The sequence below is a fragment of the Zonotrichia albicollis genome, chromosome 2 (assembly GCF_047830755.1).
Source record: "Zonotrichia albicollis isolate bZonAlb1 chromosome 2, bZonAlb1.hap1, whole genome shotgun sequence".
NCBI lineage: Eukaryota > Metazoa > Chordata > Aves > Passeriformes > Passerellidae > Zonotrichia > Zonotrichia albicollis.
Genome location: NC_133820.1, coordinates 16,296,159 through 16,310,884, shown reverse-complemented (window position 1 = coordinate 16,310,884; position 14,726 = coordinate 16,296,159). Strand labels below are relative to the sequence as shown.

General features: G+C 42.8%; 1 protein-coding gene across 1 annotated transcript in view; it reads right to left on the bottom strand.

Annotated features, from left to right (window-relative positions):
• Nucleotides 1-6,182: 6,182 nt before the first annotated feature.
• Nucleotides 6,183-14,726, bottom strand: part of UMODL1 (uromodulin like 1) — a 54,999-nt gene continuing 46,455 nt past the window's right edge. The window contains exons 19-21 of the mRNA XM_074536182.1: nt 13,126-13,213; nt 9,804-10,005; nt 6,183-8,260 (exon numbers count right to left, since the gene is read on the bottom strand). Of these exons, the coding sequence (XP_074392283.1) occupies nt 9,827-10,005; nt 13,126-13,213 (267 nt within the window). The 3' untranslated portion in view covers nt 6,183-8,260; nt 9,804-9,826. The remainder of the gene's footprint in view (nt 8,261-9,803; nt 10,006-13,125; nt 13,214-14,726) is intronic.

The following is a 14,726-nucleotide window of genomic DNA, read 5'->3' as shown; positions in this document are numbered from 1 at the left end:
CTGGCACCAGCACGTGGCCAAGCAATGGCAGCACTGGCAAAACAATAAAAAATAAAATAAAATATAAAACCCAAACCCTGTTGGCAGGAGGGCAAACAGATTCTCTGTGAAAGCAGAGGAAGGGTTCCCCCCTCCCCTCAGCAGGAGGAGGCCCTGCTGCCAGCCCAGGGCCAGGGGCTGCATGGCTGATCCTCAGCCAGGGCATCATCCCCAGGAGGGGGCTGTGTTTGCTCAGCTGAGGCCTCAGAGGGTGGGGTTTTATCAGCTCTCAAATTGCTGGTTCTGCCAGCTCAGATCCCTCTGTGCATCTGTTGAAAGGGCTGCTTACACTGGGCAGTGAGAAGGGCTGCTGGGGACTGCAGATCCTCTCCTGGCAAAGCTGAGGCCAAAGGCACCACTGTGAGCTCCCAGCAGAGAGCTCATGTGAAAAATGCCTATTTTATGATTGGTTTTTCACTATGTTAGAAAGTGATGCTGTATTAATTTGCTTAAGTAGTGTGTTAAATATAGTTTCAGGTTATAACATAAGGTTAAAACAGAAACTATGCTATGTAGGATTTTTTTTTTTAAGAAAGTGCTTGCACTGAGACAGCAGCCACAGGACACCTGAATCTTTCAGAGAAAGAGAATTTATTGCCCTCTTATCAGAAGAATGAACTTCTTCCTGCCTCCTCAGCCCTGGAGACACCATCATGATTAAAAGGAAGAAGCTGACACTGACCAGACAGAATCCTGTACTTGAATGAAATTTATGCATCATGTATGAGGTGTATGAATATGCAACAGGCTGTTGTTTTTCAGAGTTAATCCTCTGTTAATGTGTGTCCTTTTTTGGGCTTACTTTGCCGAGAAAGAGGCACCCAAAATGTCCATAACTCTTTGTTTTTATTGTCTCATATTGTCCTAATCCAAATTGTCCAAATTATAATTACTCTAATTAGATTGCTATTTTTATAACCATTTTTATTATCATTAAACATTTAAAATTTTTAAAAACCAAGTGATTGGTGTTTTTCACAGCTCAGAAAACTGGGCAACAGGTACAGAACATTAACTCACCTGCCTGTGCTGAGTGAATCAGTCAAGGCTGTGTTGGCAGGGGAATTGCAGTAAAACTTTCCATGAGATTTTACTTGGGCATGTTAATAATGTAAGGCTGGTTTGCAAGGGCACCACAGAGGATTTATTAATTCCAGCAGCTGTAATTGCAGGTTTTGTGTGTAACTAGACAGAAAACCTGAGTAAACCTGAGTCAGTAAATGCAGAGCATGGCTGAGGGACTCTGTAGGTTAGCAGGGTCCCTCTGACTCCCCAGGGAAATGCTAAAATAGACACAGATCTGTTTGCATCCTTATGGAGACTGGGAAAGAAAACAAACTCCAAGCAGGTGACTTTAGAGCACAGACACAGTTTGTTCAGCTGACAGCCACTAATACCTGTCCCTACACAAACAAAAGTTGTACAATCACAGAAACAATTTAAGCCTTTGTTTCATCCTTAATTCTATCTCCTGCTTCATCCATCACCTGCCAAATGAAGCAGGAATTCCAGCAAGAAACTGCCATGAAGACTCACCTCAAATATCAGCAACTTGCACAGAGCGAAGTTGTATTTTTACTCAGCACCCCACTTTGAAAAAACTCAGGCACCATCACATGAACTTCAAACTGCATCTCTTATTCTGAATTTTGAATTTCCCTGACAAAGTTGAGAGGATGCCTGCACAGCCCTGAATGAAGGCCGCTGGGAGGCAAATGTGTGTTACATCTTGCTCTCAGGGACAAGTGCCAGGGCAGCCACAGCAACTGAATGGATTTGAGAGGCTCTGGGGAATTCAAAGATGCAGCACACCAAGACATGGCACAAATATCAGCTGCTCATGTGGATGGGGAGACAAGCAGAGGCCACCCCAGGTGCTCCTTTCTCTGGTGTGTATGGCTTTATCCCATGAAAATCCCCATTTAAGAAATGAATTTTGGGGGAAGTGCTAGAAATAACAAAGCTGGAAGACGCCAAATATGCATTTTCTCAGGGAGGCCACACAGCCTCCAGTCTGCACAGGGAGTACCAGAAGAGATCCAGAAGAACATAAGAATTGTGTTATCTTTGGGAGTGCTGTGTCACAAGAGAAGTGCAGGACACAGAACATCCCAGATGCAGGACAAAGACACAGCATGGACATCCTGGCATGGTGACTTTGGCTTTCTGAGAACTCAGGTGAGAGTGAGATGTCCTTTCAGGAAAGAGACCAAACTTCACAAGGTCATGCTTCTCACTGACTTTTCAGAAAACAGAGGTGCCTTTGTCCTGGTCAAGAATTTGATGTCACAGCTGTGGGCAATTGAGTGAACAGGAGGAGAACAGGCAGTCAGATAAATGCTAACAGGTAGTCAAATAAATGCCAAGAAACTCAGGAAATTTGCAGCAGTATCTACCATCTCCTGTGACTAAGCCAGCTGATTTTTATATGGGCTGCAAAATGTAGTCTCAAACAAGTTATCAGCTGAAAATCTTTCTGGGACAATAAAAACATGCCCAGAAGCAAACAGCATCTTGTTCAGATGTAAGTCCTGCTGTATTCCTTACAGACACACACAAAGGTGGGGCCCAGAGCTGCTCTGTAAAAATTCAAGTTGGATTCAGTAAATGTAAAATTCAGAATTTCAGTTCCTCCATATTTTAACATTTTATACTGAGTAACCCAGTGGACAACTCTGCTCACTGGGCAGGTATGGCACAGAGCACAATTAAATGTGCTGGAATAATGCTGAGAACACTTTTGATATATAACATTCAGTAACTGAGTAATGAATGTTGGGGGCTGTGTTTTTATTTCTTGATATGTTTATTTATTTACATTTATGTTTTTAAATGGTAAAAATGTCAACACTGGCAGCAGCCTGGGCTGCAGTGATCATGCTCTGGTGGTTTTCACCAGGTTTTCTCTCAAGGCTGGCACAAGAACAAACACAGCACCCTTCTGTCTCCATGTACCAATAATAGCTGGATTTATTCAAAATATTGCTGTGAATCCCTCTCTTCATCTTTTCAAACTGCCAGATGCCAAAGGCAGCTAATAAATGAGAGCACTGTTTGTGGCCAGCATTCCACATCAAAGCTCCAGACACTCTGAGAGGCAAAGCCAGACATTTCCTGGGTGGATTTGCAGGGTTTCAGTATCACAAAGCATAAGCCATGAAGAATCCACACTGTCACTGGTGTCGTTTGCTGCCAGCACATTCCCAAGGATGTAGTGGGATTGTTTGCTGGAATAATTACAACTAAATGAAAATTCTACCCAAATGTCTCTGTCAGGAAGGCAGCCTCCTCTTGGAATTCAGAGTCACCTTCATAGTCCTGGAAGGGGAAAGGTTTTTTGGGATGGATTTGTGTCAGCCTGCTGAGAATGCAGCTCCTCATATCCTCCTGAACCATGCCTGATCTGCCTCCAAACACCAGTGAAGCAACTCCAAATGCCACCATACCCAGAGGTCCCAAGCACCCCTCAATGCTTATATCAATTTTTTCCTTGTTTTTTCCCAAAGGCTTGATCCAGGTGAGGAAAAAGTCCCATGCAGCAATTTGCAAAAACTTCACTGCATCAGTAATAAAATAACCAAAGTTTATTTTTTCTTCTCATTTTCCTTAAGTTCTGATCCTCCTCAGAGTCACCTGTAGCAAAACCAGACACCCAAAAACTCAAAGAAAAGCAGCTGCCAAATGATTGTGTTCTTTATGGGCTTAAACAGAAATATTGTGGAAGAGAAATGCCACTTTTCTTTTGAAATTGATTACTTCTGTCATAAAGAAGGAAAAGGAGAAAATCACAGCTTAAATAAAAGTTTATTACTTCACCTGTTCCTACAAATATCTGTAATTTTCCAGAAGGTATTAAATATTTTTATATGTGAGAAAATTACCTAGGAAAAAGCACTTTTACTTATTAATATTTCCTCTGTAAGGACAGGGAGAGGAAAAAGGGGAAAAGGTGAGCTCAAATTGATCTCTTTGCGCTGTAAAATTGCAGTGTTCCTAAATATGCTTAGCTTTCCCTAAAACACACCTAAAAAAGCAAAAAGATAGTTGGATAAAACTAATATTTTTTCATTCCTTACAGTTGTTATTTCACCAAATCCAATTTCTAAGCAGAAACACTCATTTACCCCATTCATCCTAATTGTTTTAGCCTTCATCACAGAGACGACTGAACACCAGCTGATTTAAAGAGAATCTTGTGGATGGATGTTTTGAGATCCATTGCTAGCACTGCACCAGTGTTTTATTTGTGAAACTTCCATACAGAATTTCAGCTTCATTGCTCTGATCTTTTCCTTGCCATCTCCAAATATTCTTTTTCTTAATTCTTTTATACTTGCATTATGGTTGTTTTTATTTGTGTTAGGTCTCTGAAACTCTTCCTCCTGTGGATTTCGGAGGAAAAATCACTGTGGAAAGGAGGGCAGGAGAGGCAGGGAAGGGAATTTGCTGCCTGTGGATCAGGGAAGCCATTAGGAGGCTCTCTGCTCTAGGTTTTTTACTAAATCTCACTCAACATCATGGTTTTAGATCGATTCCAGCCAAACTTTTCCAGTTCCTTGGTTTCCTTCCGCAGCCTGCGAGAAAACTCTCCAAGCAGGCATTAAAGACCTGTCTTTATTATATTTTAATGGATGAGGAAATCTTCCAATATCTCAGCTTTTTCCCAACCCCACTGGGACCAGAATTTGGCAGCATTATAATGTGGGGGAAAGGAATAGTGGTGAGTGTTTTGCATCAGCAGTGCTGTGCTCCCAGTGAACAATGAGGACCTCAGACATGCACAGCACTGGCCCAAAGAGCTCCTTAGGAAACAGTGTGAGAAGCCAAAATTAAATCTTCATTTCTTCACATTTTCCATCCATTGTTTTAAGTAATTATTTAGAGCCAGTGCTTAATTGAAAGAACAAAATATGGGTAATGCCAAATTGGAAAACAGAAAAGCAGCTCAGGGATTTGAAAGCAATCAGTGTGGCTCTGGGGCACAAGGAGGTTCATTTCTTAATCCAAGAGATGGTGCAAAAAGAGAGGGAGCATTGCTACACCTGGTGCTTACCAGCATAGATTAAATGAATGTTGGGTGCTTTTTTAAATTTATTTGTTTATTTGTTTACATTTATGTTTTTATATGGTAAAATGTCAACATTAGCAGCAGCCCGGGCTGCAGTGATCATGGCCTGGTGGTTTTCACAAGCCTGAGGTGTTGCCATATTTTCTGAAAAATCCCTTTGCCAGAATTTTTCCCCTGAGAAGCTGAGAGGCCTCAGGAACAAAATGTAAACAATGATTATCTGCTGCTGTGGAATGCAACAGGTGCGCCTGTGATTGGTCTCATGTGGTTGTTTCTAATTAATGGCCAATCACAGTCAGCTGGCTCGGACTGTCTGGTCAGTCACAAGATTTTATTATCATTCTTTCCTTTCAAGCCTTCTGATGAAATCCTTTCTTCTATTCTTTTACTATAGTATTAATATAATATATATCATAAAATAATAAATCAGCCTTCTGAAACATGGAGTCAGATCCTCGTCTCTTCCCTCATCCTGGGACCCCTGTGACACCACCACACCTGAGCTATACAGGCCAGGCAAGAAGTCAGAACTCTGAATTTTTGAAGACCAAACTTTCATTTGTTTAAGAAATCAGTGGATACAACTCCCTGGACACCTTCCCTCAGGGATAAAGGAGCTGTGCAGAGCTGGCCACTCTTTAGGAACATATTTATTCAAGCAAAGAGACTCAATTCTTCTTTTGGAGCAGCTGTCAGAACTGTGCAAATTGAACACCTGGGAGGCTGGTGTGACAGTAGTTTCAGATTGAATCACCACACTGCTGCAACAAATTGGACTGGGAATGCTGAATGGTCTTTTGGTTGTCTTTGCTGAAAAGGATGAACCTAAAGTGTGTTTACCCTTTGTAAAGATGAAGAAAGAGACCCTTAGGAAGAGACCCTTGCAGTTGGTGGAACCTGCAGTTCACTGGGGTTTGGATAAGGTCCTGTGTCATTTTTTCAGTGATTTCTGAACATTACACTGGCACTGGAACAGAAGCTGCCACATCCACCAAGTGCACATCTTTAATACCTGTGACCAAATCACACAGGAAAACATCACAGCACAGAAGTCAGCAATAAGTTACAAGGCTGCTTTTATTAAGTTACCAAAATTCCTATAAACAGACTCAGTCACAAATAACAGTTTCTGCTGAGCAAGCAAGGCATCAAATGCAAGCTACTGGTTCACATTTCATCCTGAGGAGTGGTGCTCAGCTTTTGAAAATGGCATAGCTCCACCAAAATCAACAGGCAGATCTCTAATCCTGTCACCTCCAAGAAGTTCAGGATAGTAACTACTAAAATCTAGAAAAATATTTATAGTAAAATAGCTGAGCCTGTCACTGAGTGCAGAAGGCAAACACATTGCACATCTGACAGCAAACTGAGCAAAAGTTAAGAGACTCCTACACAACAAGAACTCATGGTTATGTTGTTGTCCAAGAAAGTTGTGGACTCCCCATCCCTGGAAGTGTCCAAGCCCAGGCTGAGAACCCTGGGATAGTGGAAGGGTCCCTGCCCATGGCATGAACTTGGAGCTAGGTGGTCTTTAAGGTCCCTTGCAATCCAGACCATTCTATAGTTCCACGTTCTTCAGACTAAGACTGCGAAGATAATTTATAGTTTCACCACTTACAACTAAATGGATTTTTTTTTTTTTTTAGATCAGGATCTGGTAACTCTTATTTCCATAAGGAAAAGACAAGTCAAAGTGTCTTAGTCCTTATACAGTCACTTGAACCTAAAGCAGAATGCAAATGATTACTCTGAAATTTATTGATAAAAATAATCTCTAAAATCAATCAGTTCAACCTTTTGCAAAATGTGAAAGTCTTTTACCCAGTAATCTTACTACCTAATGGAAATTGGACTAGGAGGATAGAAAAGCCACTTTCCTATGCTATTCTGTACCCAAAAATCTGCACCTCAGTACTATAACAACTTAGAAACATTCATGACTTCAAGCTAATGACTATTTTCCACTGAGAGTTATTTATAATGGTGTCCATTGAGCTTAAGGAGGAATTTATTTATAAGTTACTGAGTTGGATGTGACCCAGGCACAGCAGATTATCCCTGTGTAGGAGGAGTGGGTGCAGAAAACAGAACCCAGGGCTGGTGGGACAAGTTATTGTCACCTCTTCCCCTCCCACCTTCCAACACCCTCACTGAGGAGGAGATTTGGGGCAGCAGAGAAGAGCAGCCCAGGAGAGAGCCTTGCATAAAGAGATTTTTGCTCCAGTTTATGCAGCTGACCAGACTGTTGTTGTACCCAATGGACTGTGCACAGTGAGCCTGTGCTGCTGCACTGATGGTGGTGCAGCCAGGCAAAATTCAGGTCAAATTTATCTCTTCATTTGCAATTGGAGAGCTCTCACTTAGGTGGGCAGCAGTGTGTGGCTTCACTGCACAGTCATCAGGGTCTAATTGAGCTGAATACACGGGGACCAATTGATTTATCTGGAAAAACATGGGCTGCCAGCAACAAAAATAGTTTCTTTTTCATTTTTTCTTTCTTTTCCACTGAAACCTTGTCAATTACAGAATAAATCAAATTTAAAAACTCATGCTGAAGAACACCCTGAGCAAGTTAAAGCCCAGATCCACAGTGGATTTCCTTACTGGCTGGCAAGTCCAATGCTGGTTCCCCAGCTTCTGTATACTTAGGGCGTTGCACAGTTGGTGCTTCAACGCTGTTGCTGCTCAAAGTTTCAACCTCACCCTGAGTAAACAGCAAATTACAAACTGAAAAAGAGATCTCTCTGAGGGTTTGCTGATTTACTTCCTTGAATATCAATGGAAACATGCAGCTTGTCTATATTAATGGCAGAAATGATGCTAAGATGAGCACATAGTGATATGTCACAGTGAGAAAACCAGATCTTGAAACTCAAAGAGAGAGCCAGATGTCTTTGTTTTCTTCCCTCCTATTTTATCAGTGGAAAAACTGCCAAAATTCACTTCAACCTGGAGCTGTTGTCACAAAGAGTTCTTAATATACCAGGGAACAACCAGATTGCTAAGAAAAAACAAGGTGCAGGGGAGAAAGGGGGTACAGAAGCTTTTTATATATTACAATAATTTGAAAGAGTCAGTGATGTGTAGAGCAAGGAAAGCCAAATGTTGAGTGAAGACAAACCTCAGTTCTCCATGTGATGAAATATGATCCCACTAGGAAACAAAATATCAACCAAATTAATCAGGAGTGAGACAAGTAATCAACTCCCTTCCAAAGACAGTAAATACATGGGAAAGAAGAGCTGAGTAGTGCCAGCTCCAAAATGGAGCCACCAGCTGAGGCTCCATCATGATGGAGAAGTGTTATGAGCCTGACAACATCCTTTATGCTACAGCACCTTTACACAACTCCAGAATTCCCATTACTGAGGAATTACTCAGGAGAGCAGAAGGATGAATGCAAGAAAAGCCACTCTTGCTCTGTGGAGAGACTCAGAGATTCCATTAGTAGGTTTGAATTCATGAACCTCAAGATGCCCTTTTTGCTGGCTCCATGGTGGGATTTATGATGGAACTGCAGCTGCTGGAGTTGTACCAAGGACTCCCAGGTACCTTCCCTTGGGGCTCCTGGCACGTCCAGCCCTTGGGAAGCCAGCAGAGCATCACCTTCACCTGCAGCCATCTCCCAGGAGCTGCCCAGAGATGGGTGAGAGGGGTGAAAGAGATGGAAATACAGCAAAATACAGTGACCACTCAGGACTTAAAAGCAGGAAACTGGGGTAGTGCTCTCTGCCCTTTGCCTGGGTGTATATTAAATCATGTAAATCTGTTCTCATTGAATTGAAATGAATTATCTGCAAATGGCACAGGGATGTGTCCAGTGCATTGTCCTGTGAGAGGCCTGCACCAGGGAAGGGTCACTGACTAGCTCTGGCAATAATGGCAAATAAACCCTTTTCCAGGAACAGAATTCCATCCACAGCAAACATCCCTGAGCTGAGAAGTGCTGTTAGGTGTTGTTCCTCAGCCTGCCAGCTTTCCAACTTCTCTCTCCTCCCCTTAAAGAGACAAGCATCCAAATGATGCTGAGCTGCTAGAGCAGACTAATTTTACAGAAAAGGTGCTGTGCTATCCTGAAAAAGTGTTAAATTCCCAAGACCACGTGGCAGTGGTTGTCTCCTCAGAGCTGTGTTTTCAGATTCTCTGCAAGCACATGTAGGCACTGCTTATGCATCTCAATATTTCAAGCTCTTTATGTTTAACATCCCACTACTTTCTCAAAAAAATCTCAAAAAAATAATAATTAAACCCAAGCTTTTGCAGAAAGGGTTCTGAGAACCCTTCTTGAACTTCTGAGAAAATTTAATAAAGAGAGTGGTAAAGTTTCTCTCCTTTATTACACTAGTCACTGATTTAAACACAGAAATTACATGGCTTTTTTGTAGAAATGCTTATTGGTGTTTTCTAAGGTGATGTGCCATTTATTCTGACCGAGATGAAAGCCATGAAGGAAGATGAAGGACGAAATGCTGTTTTCCTCCTCTTGTAGTTTGCATCATTTGAAAACAGGGAAGAACAGTAGGAGTTTCTTTCTTACTTGTATGGCCTTCACCCACAGCAAAAAGGAGAGCAGGGTCAAATATTCTCATATAAAAAGTGGTCATCTACAATATTTCACCATTTCAGAAAGAGATAAACAGCTAAAAAATGCAACTGAACAGCTAAAAAAATGCAACTGATCATAATTGATACTTACATGTATTAGTAACCTGTGAGTCACTAATCATAGAACACTTGGTAGCTGAAGTTGTCAGACTTGATCCTGAGGTTGCATCTTCGCTGGTACTGGAAAATGAGCAGGGTCACAACTCCCAGCACAAAGCCAAGCACAGCAAGGGCTATGAGGATGATGGATCCAATTCCCACTCCAGCCTCCTTCTCTCTCTTGGAACCAGATGCTAAAAAAAAAAAAAATCAAGAGGTGATAGAAAAAAATCTTAAAATTCCTAAATCTTTTACTGGGGAGAGAAACAAGGCCTGCATGTTAATTAGCAATGTGCCAGTACAGAACTGTGCTACAGAAGTATATCAGCCTCTGGGGAAGGTGATTCTCATGGAAAGGGTGCAAGGACAGACCCTGCTCTCTTTTCACATACCAGTGTAGAGTCCCTGCAGACAGAGTGTGATTTTCAGCTAAAGTAAGAATTAAAGAATTAGTACTGGTGACTTTTTAAATGCTGCCTTACTTTCAGAAGTACTTTAGAGGGGAAGCATTCCCCTATCTTAACCCTGCCTCCATTCATCTGTGATTATAAAAATGACTTTATTTGCTTTTCTCATGTATGTAACTGTTCTTCAAACACAGAGTATTTGGGGGAGGATCCTCTGCTGGATGTGGCTCAGTGGAGTGACACTGGCTTGGTGTCAATGCTGCACCTGAGCAGTCGTTCAGAGCCAGCTGAGCAGCCTGGGGCTGTCTGCAATGTCTGCACCAGTCTGGCACACAGGGCACAGGGCCTGCAGGAGATCTGTGCTCTGCTGGAAGAGCAGACTCAGGGGGGAAGCAAAGAACGACCCAAATGCCCCAGAGTGGGCAAAACTCAAGTCCCACATTGCCAAGTGCCTCCCAAGGCACCACAGATCACAGATAGAAAGGGTTCTCCTGGTTCCCTTTGAAACACTTCCATACATTTGTCCAAATCTGCAAGCAGAAACCCCTCTCCCTTTATTATTATGCCTCTCTTCATGTTTGCACAAGTTCTTATAATAATAAACAAGTTCTTCCTTCCTGCAAAGGCTCGATGCACCTACAAAAACCTGCATTTGCTTACATTTACAAAACATTTGTTTGGTTTGCTTACACTTTCAGGACAGCACTTGTTTTGCCAGGCACTTGTGTAGTACCTGAGGCACACAGAAGATAAATATCACTGCAATTAGAGACAAGGTTTCTGGCCAAAGGGCACTGCTGGCAGCCACAGAGGTCAGTGAGAGCAGTTCAAGCTACAGACACTCAGGGCATCATTCCAAGACAGGCCAGAGCAGTGCTGCGTAATATATTCAGTCTCATTTTTGAATTTCAGCATGAAACAAAGGAATAAAGTAGAACATGCACAGTGGAAATGGCAGCCTGTGGCCAGACACAGAGCAGGACCTCCTGGGGACGTGGAACAGTGGCCTTTGCCATAATATGTGACCAAGTGCTGGCAGAGCAGGTAAAGTTTTTCATGTTTCACTGATGCATTTACACCTGTTATTACTGACATCATTATTCATGTTGTGCCCTGCAACACAGAGATGTAGATCACTTAAAATGTGGGGTGGTTATCCAAACTAGAAATAAGAGACAGCATCCAAAAGTGCCACCTTTGCCTAGAAATCAATTTATCAATTTAGCACAACCCAGAGAAAGCTCCCCTCACCAGAGGCCCTTTAGGGAAATGACCATTTTTCAAAATTAGAAATGAATCAGGATCTCCAGCAAAAATGGGAGTGGGAGCTACTTGTTTTAAGAGATAAAGAAATCTGCATTCATTACTTTATTTTATTTTTTTTTATGAACTAATTCAGAAATGAGCACTGAGGGCCTATTTGAACAGACCATGTAATGGAAGAAAAATACCTTCTTCTAAGTCAGAGTCAGTGCCCAGGTCCAAAAGAACATTATGAGCTGTCTGTTTAAGGTAGCCACGAGTTAAGACTCTGATATTGATGAGCCAAACTGCTCTCAATGAGTGTTTTATGTTAAGTTATAAATGTAAAGCTGGAGGGGACCAAATGACTGAAAACATGAGAGATCACAGGTGCCCTTGAAAGCATCACTCAGGTTAAACGCAGAAAAATCAGGTGCATAACAAATTAGACTTTGCTTGTCCCTAGTGCTGTTGTTTGCCCTCAATTAACCTGCACTGCACCAAATTACCCGAGAGCGCTGTGCATCAGCTGTGCTCTGCCACTTCCCTCACTGTGGTAATGAAGTCAGCACCAGGGAGCCAAAGGAAACACAACAATAAAATCTCCTACATCCTCTGATTTGGGACTTCAGAGCCCAAAATAATTGCAGACTAACAGCAGTGTAAACACTTGGAAAACTGATTGCAATCTGAAAGATCAACTCCGCTTTCACACCTTACAATTGAAATAATTGTTGGATTTTGTGGTTGTTGCACTTGCTACCCTGTGCAAACAGCCACACAAAAGCACTTTATCTTCCTTTCTACATTCCCTTGACAGCCTGACAGTCCCTGCTCCGAGGAGGGCACGTGCTTCTCCAGGCTGCCACGTGGCTCCAGCGGGAATGCCTGCTCCCAAGGAACACAGAGGGGCACAAAAACACCTGTGTGTCTTTTGAAGATTGCAATGCAAGACGTTTTCCATTACCCTCTGTAGGGCAGATTACCTTTGTCAAGTGGGCAGTTTGCCTTTTCTCTCTCTTTGAGTGGCCACATTCATTCCTCCTTCGGGAGGGGACATCTGCTGATAACATGCATGTCACTGCATGACTGATAAGAACTACGGCATCCCATTGGGAGATGCTCCGCCCAGAGGGAGGAGCCAAGCATTGCTACCTGGATATAATCCAGAGGTTTTGAGACACCAGCACGGCTTCTCCACTGGATTCCCCAGAGGAACAGCAGCTGCCTCTTCTCCCACTGGATCTTCAGAGGAAGAACACATCCTTCTCTACAGATCCCCTCTGCTCCAACAGAACCACCCCTGACACTGCAGGAGGGCTGAGCCACATTTCCAATGGGACTGCTGCCAACACCCTGACCCACAGGGTGTCAGGTTGGGTTCTGACTCTGTCAGTGTTGTTCTAGTGTACTGCATTGTTTATTTTATCCTTTATTTTTTTTTCCTTTCCCTAATAAAGAACTGTTATTTCCTGCTCCCATATTTTTTGCCTGAGAGCCCCTTAATTTAAAATTTTATAGCAATTCATAAGGGTGGGGAGGGTTTACATTCTCCATTTCAGGGGAGGCTCCTGCCTTCCTTAGCAGACTCCCGTCTTTCCAAACCAAGACAGTGTCACAGGCCAGCACAAATAATCCTGGCATGATCATATGTTCTCAACTCACCAGCTGATTTCCACAGGGGTCCCCAGGATGTTCTGTGCAGGGAGATGGTTTCTCCAGCCTTCAGGAGCCGAGTCCTTGCATGGCACCTCTGCAACATCAATTCAAATTTCAACAAGTCATGCGGCTTATTAATTCAAAATATAAAACCCTCTGATGGGCTTGTGAGAGCCCAGTGCTACTCTCACCATCCAGCTTTTGTTTCTTAATGTTATGTTCTGTTAAACTGAAATTAGCACCAAAAGAAATGGCATCAGGGAAAAATCAGTATAAAATCTGTAATTAGTCACACTGGAACACACTGCTGTGAACAGACACTTCACACAGACAACCTTTTCATTAACTTGCTGTTTGTTTTTGTAAGAGAAACCTTATGGGAGAATAAATTTATCACTAATGCCAGGGGTTTGCAAGCACTTTTGTTTGGACGTTTGGGCTGCCCATGGCAGGCACAGTAGATCCTGCAGCCAGCACCAGCAGAAGCAGCAGCAGCTCTCAGACCCTGCTGAGCCAGGTGTCATTCTGAAGCTACCCACAGCTTCAGTGACAAGAAAACCACTAATCTGGGAACTACAAGGCTGAAATCCCTGTCCTGGCAGCACATTCACAGGCATTTTCTGTGCACTTCCTTTTTTTTTGTTTGCTGCCTTTTCGTTTTAAGTCATAGCCCAAAGGTCCCTGATGGGAACCAAAACCTCCTGGCATTATTCAAAGGGTACTGGAGCTCTCCTGGAAAGGCACAAAAAACCCTAGAGAAGTGGCAGCATCATACCATGACGAACAAAATCAGCAGGGTGTTTTATCAGCTTGTTTACACCAGAATGTCCCATCAGTGTTAGCAGTTTGGCTGCACTCAAAAACCTCTACAATCCACTGCCAGCAAAAGTGTCTTCAGCTGGGTCAGCCCCCAGAAAAATACCCATGTGGTTATTTATGACTTTGGTCTGCTCTCAAGTCGCTTTCCCAGGTAGGTGGATCCATTATAGAACACATTTATGTAGTTGCTCCCTGGTGGCAATGAATTTTTGGTTCTACATGGCCATGGAGCAGCCACATTCCACCAAACATCTGCATGGTGGTGGCAAATCACTCCTCTTCCCATTCAAAGTAATTTTTCTCACTCATTTCTTGCTGCTTTACTCCTCAGCCAGTCAATATTTTTCAGCTCTAAACCTGAGAGCACCTTACTCTCTTCCACAGAGGAAGCAAGGAATAAATAGACTGAGTAAGAGGAAATAATCCAAGATGTAAATATTGAGTGTGTGGGTGAAGAGCTGAGCTAAACCTGCCCTGCAGCAAGTCACTGTTCCCCAGAGTAACAGATCAGAGGGTCAGATCCCAGACCCAGGGCACCTTCCCAGCCGTCTTACAATATTTACAAATATCCTCTGGTTTTGCTCATCTTCCTTGATCTTTGTACCTTCTGCAGCTCCTCCTCCTTTTGTAAAAGCCATTGCTCACCCTGTGTAGATGTGCCTGGTGTTTGACTTCCCCACATCACAATTTAGCCTCAGTTCACTAAATTGAGGTTAAATTGTGGTGTGAGGAAGACAAGGACTTCTACTTCTGAATAGGGGTAAATTTTGCATAGGAGAAAGAACAAT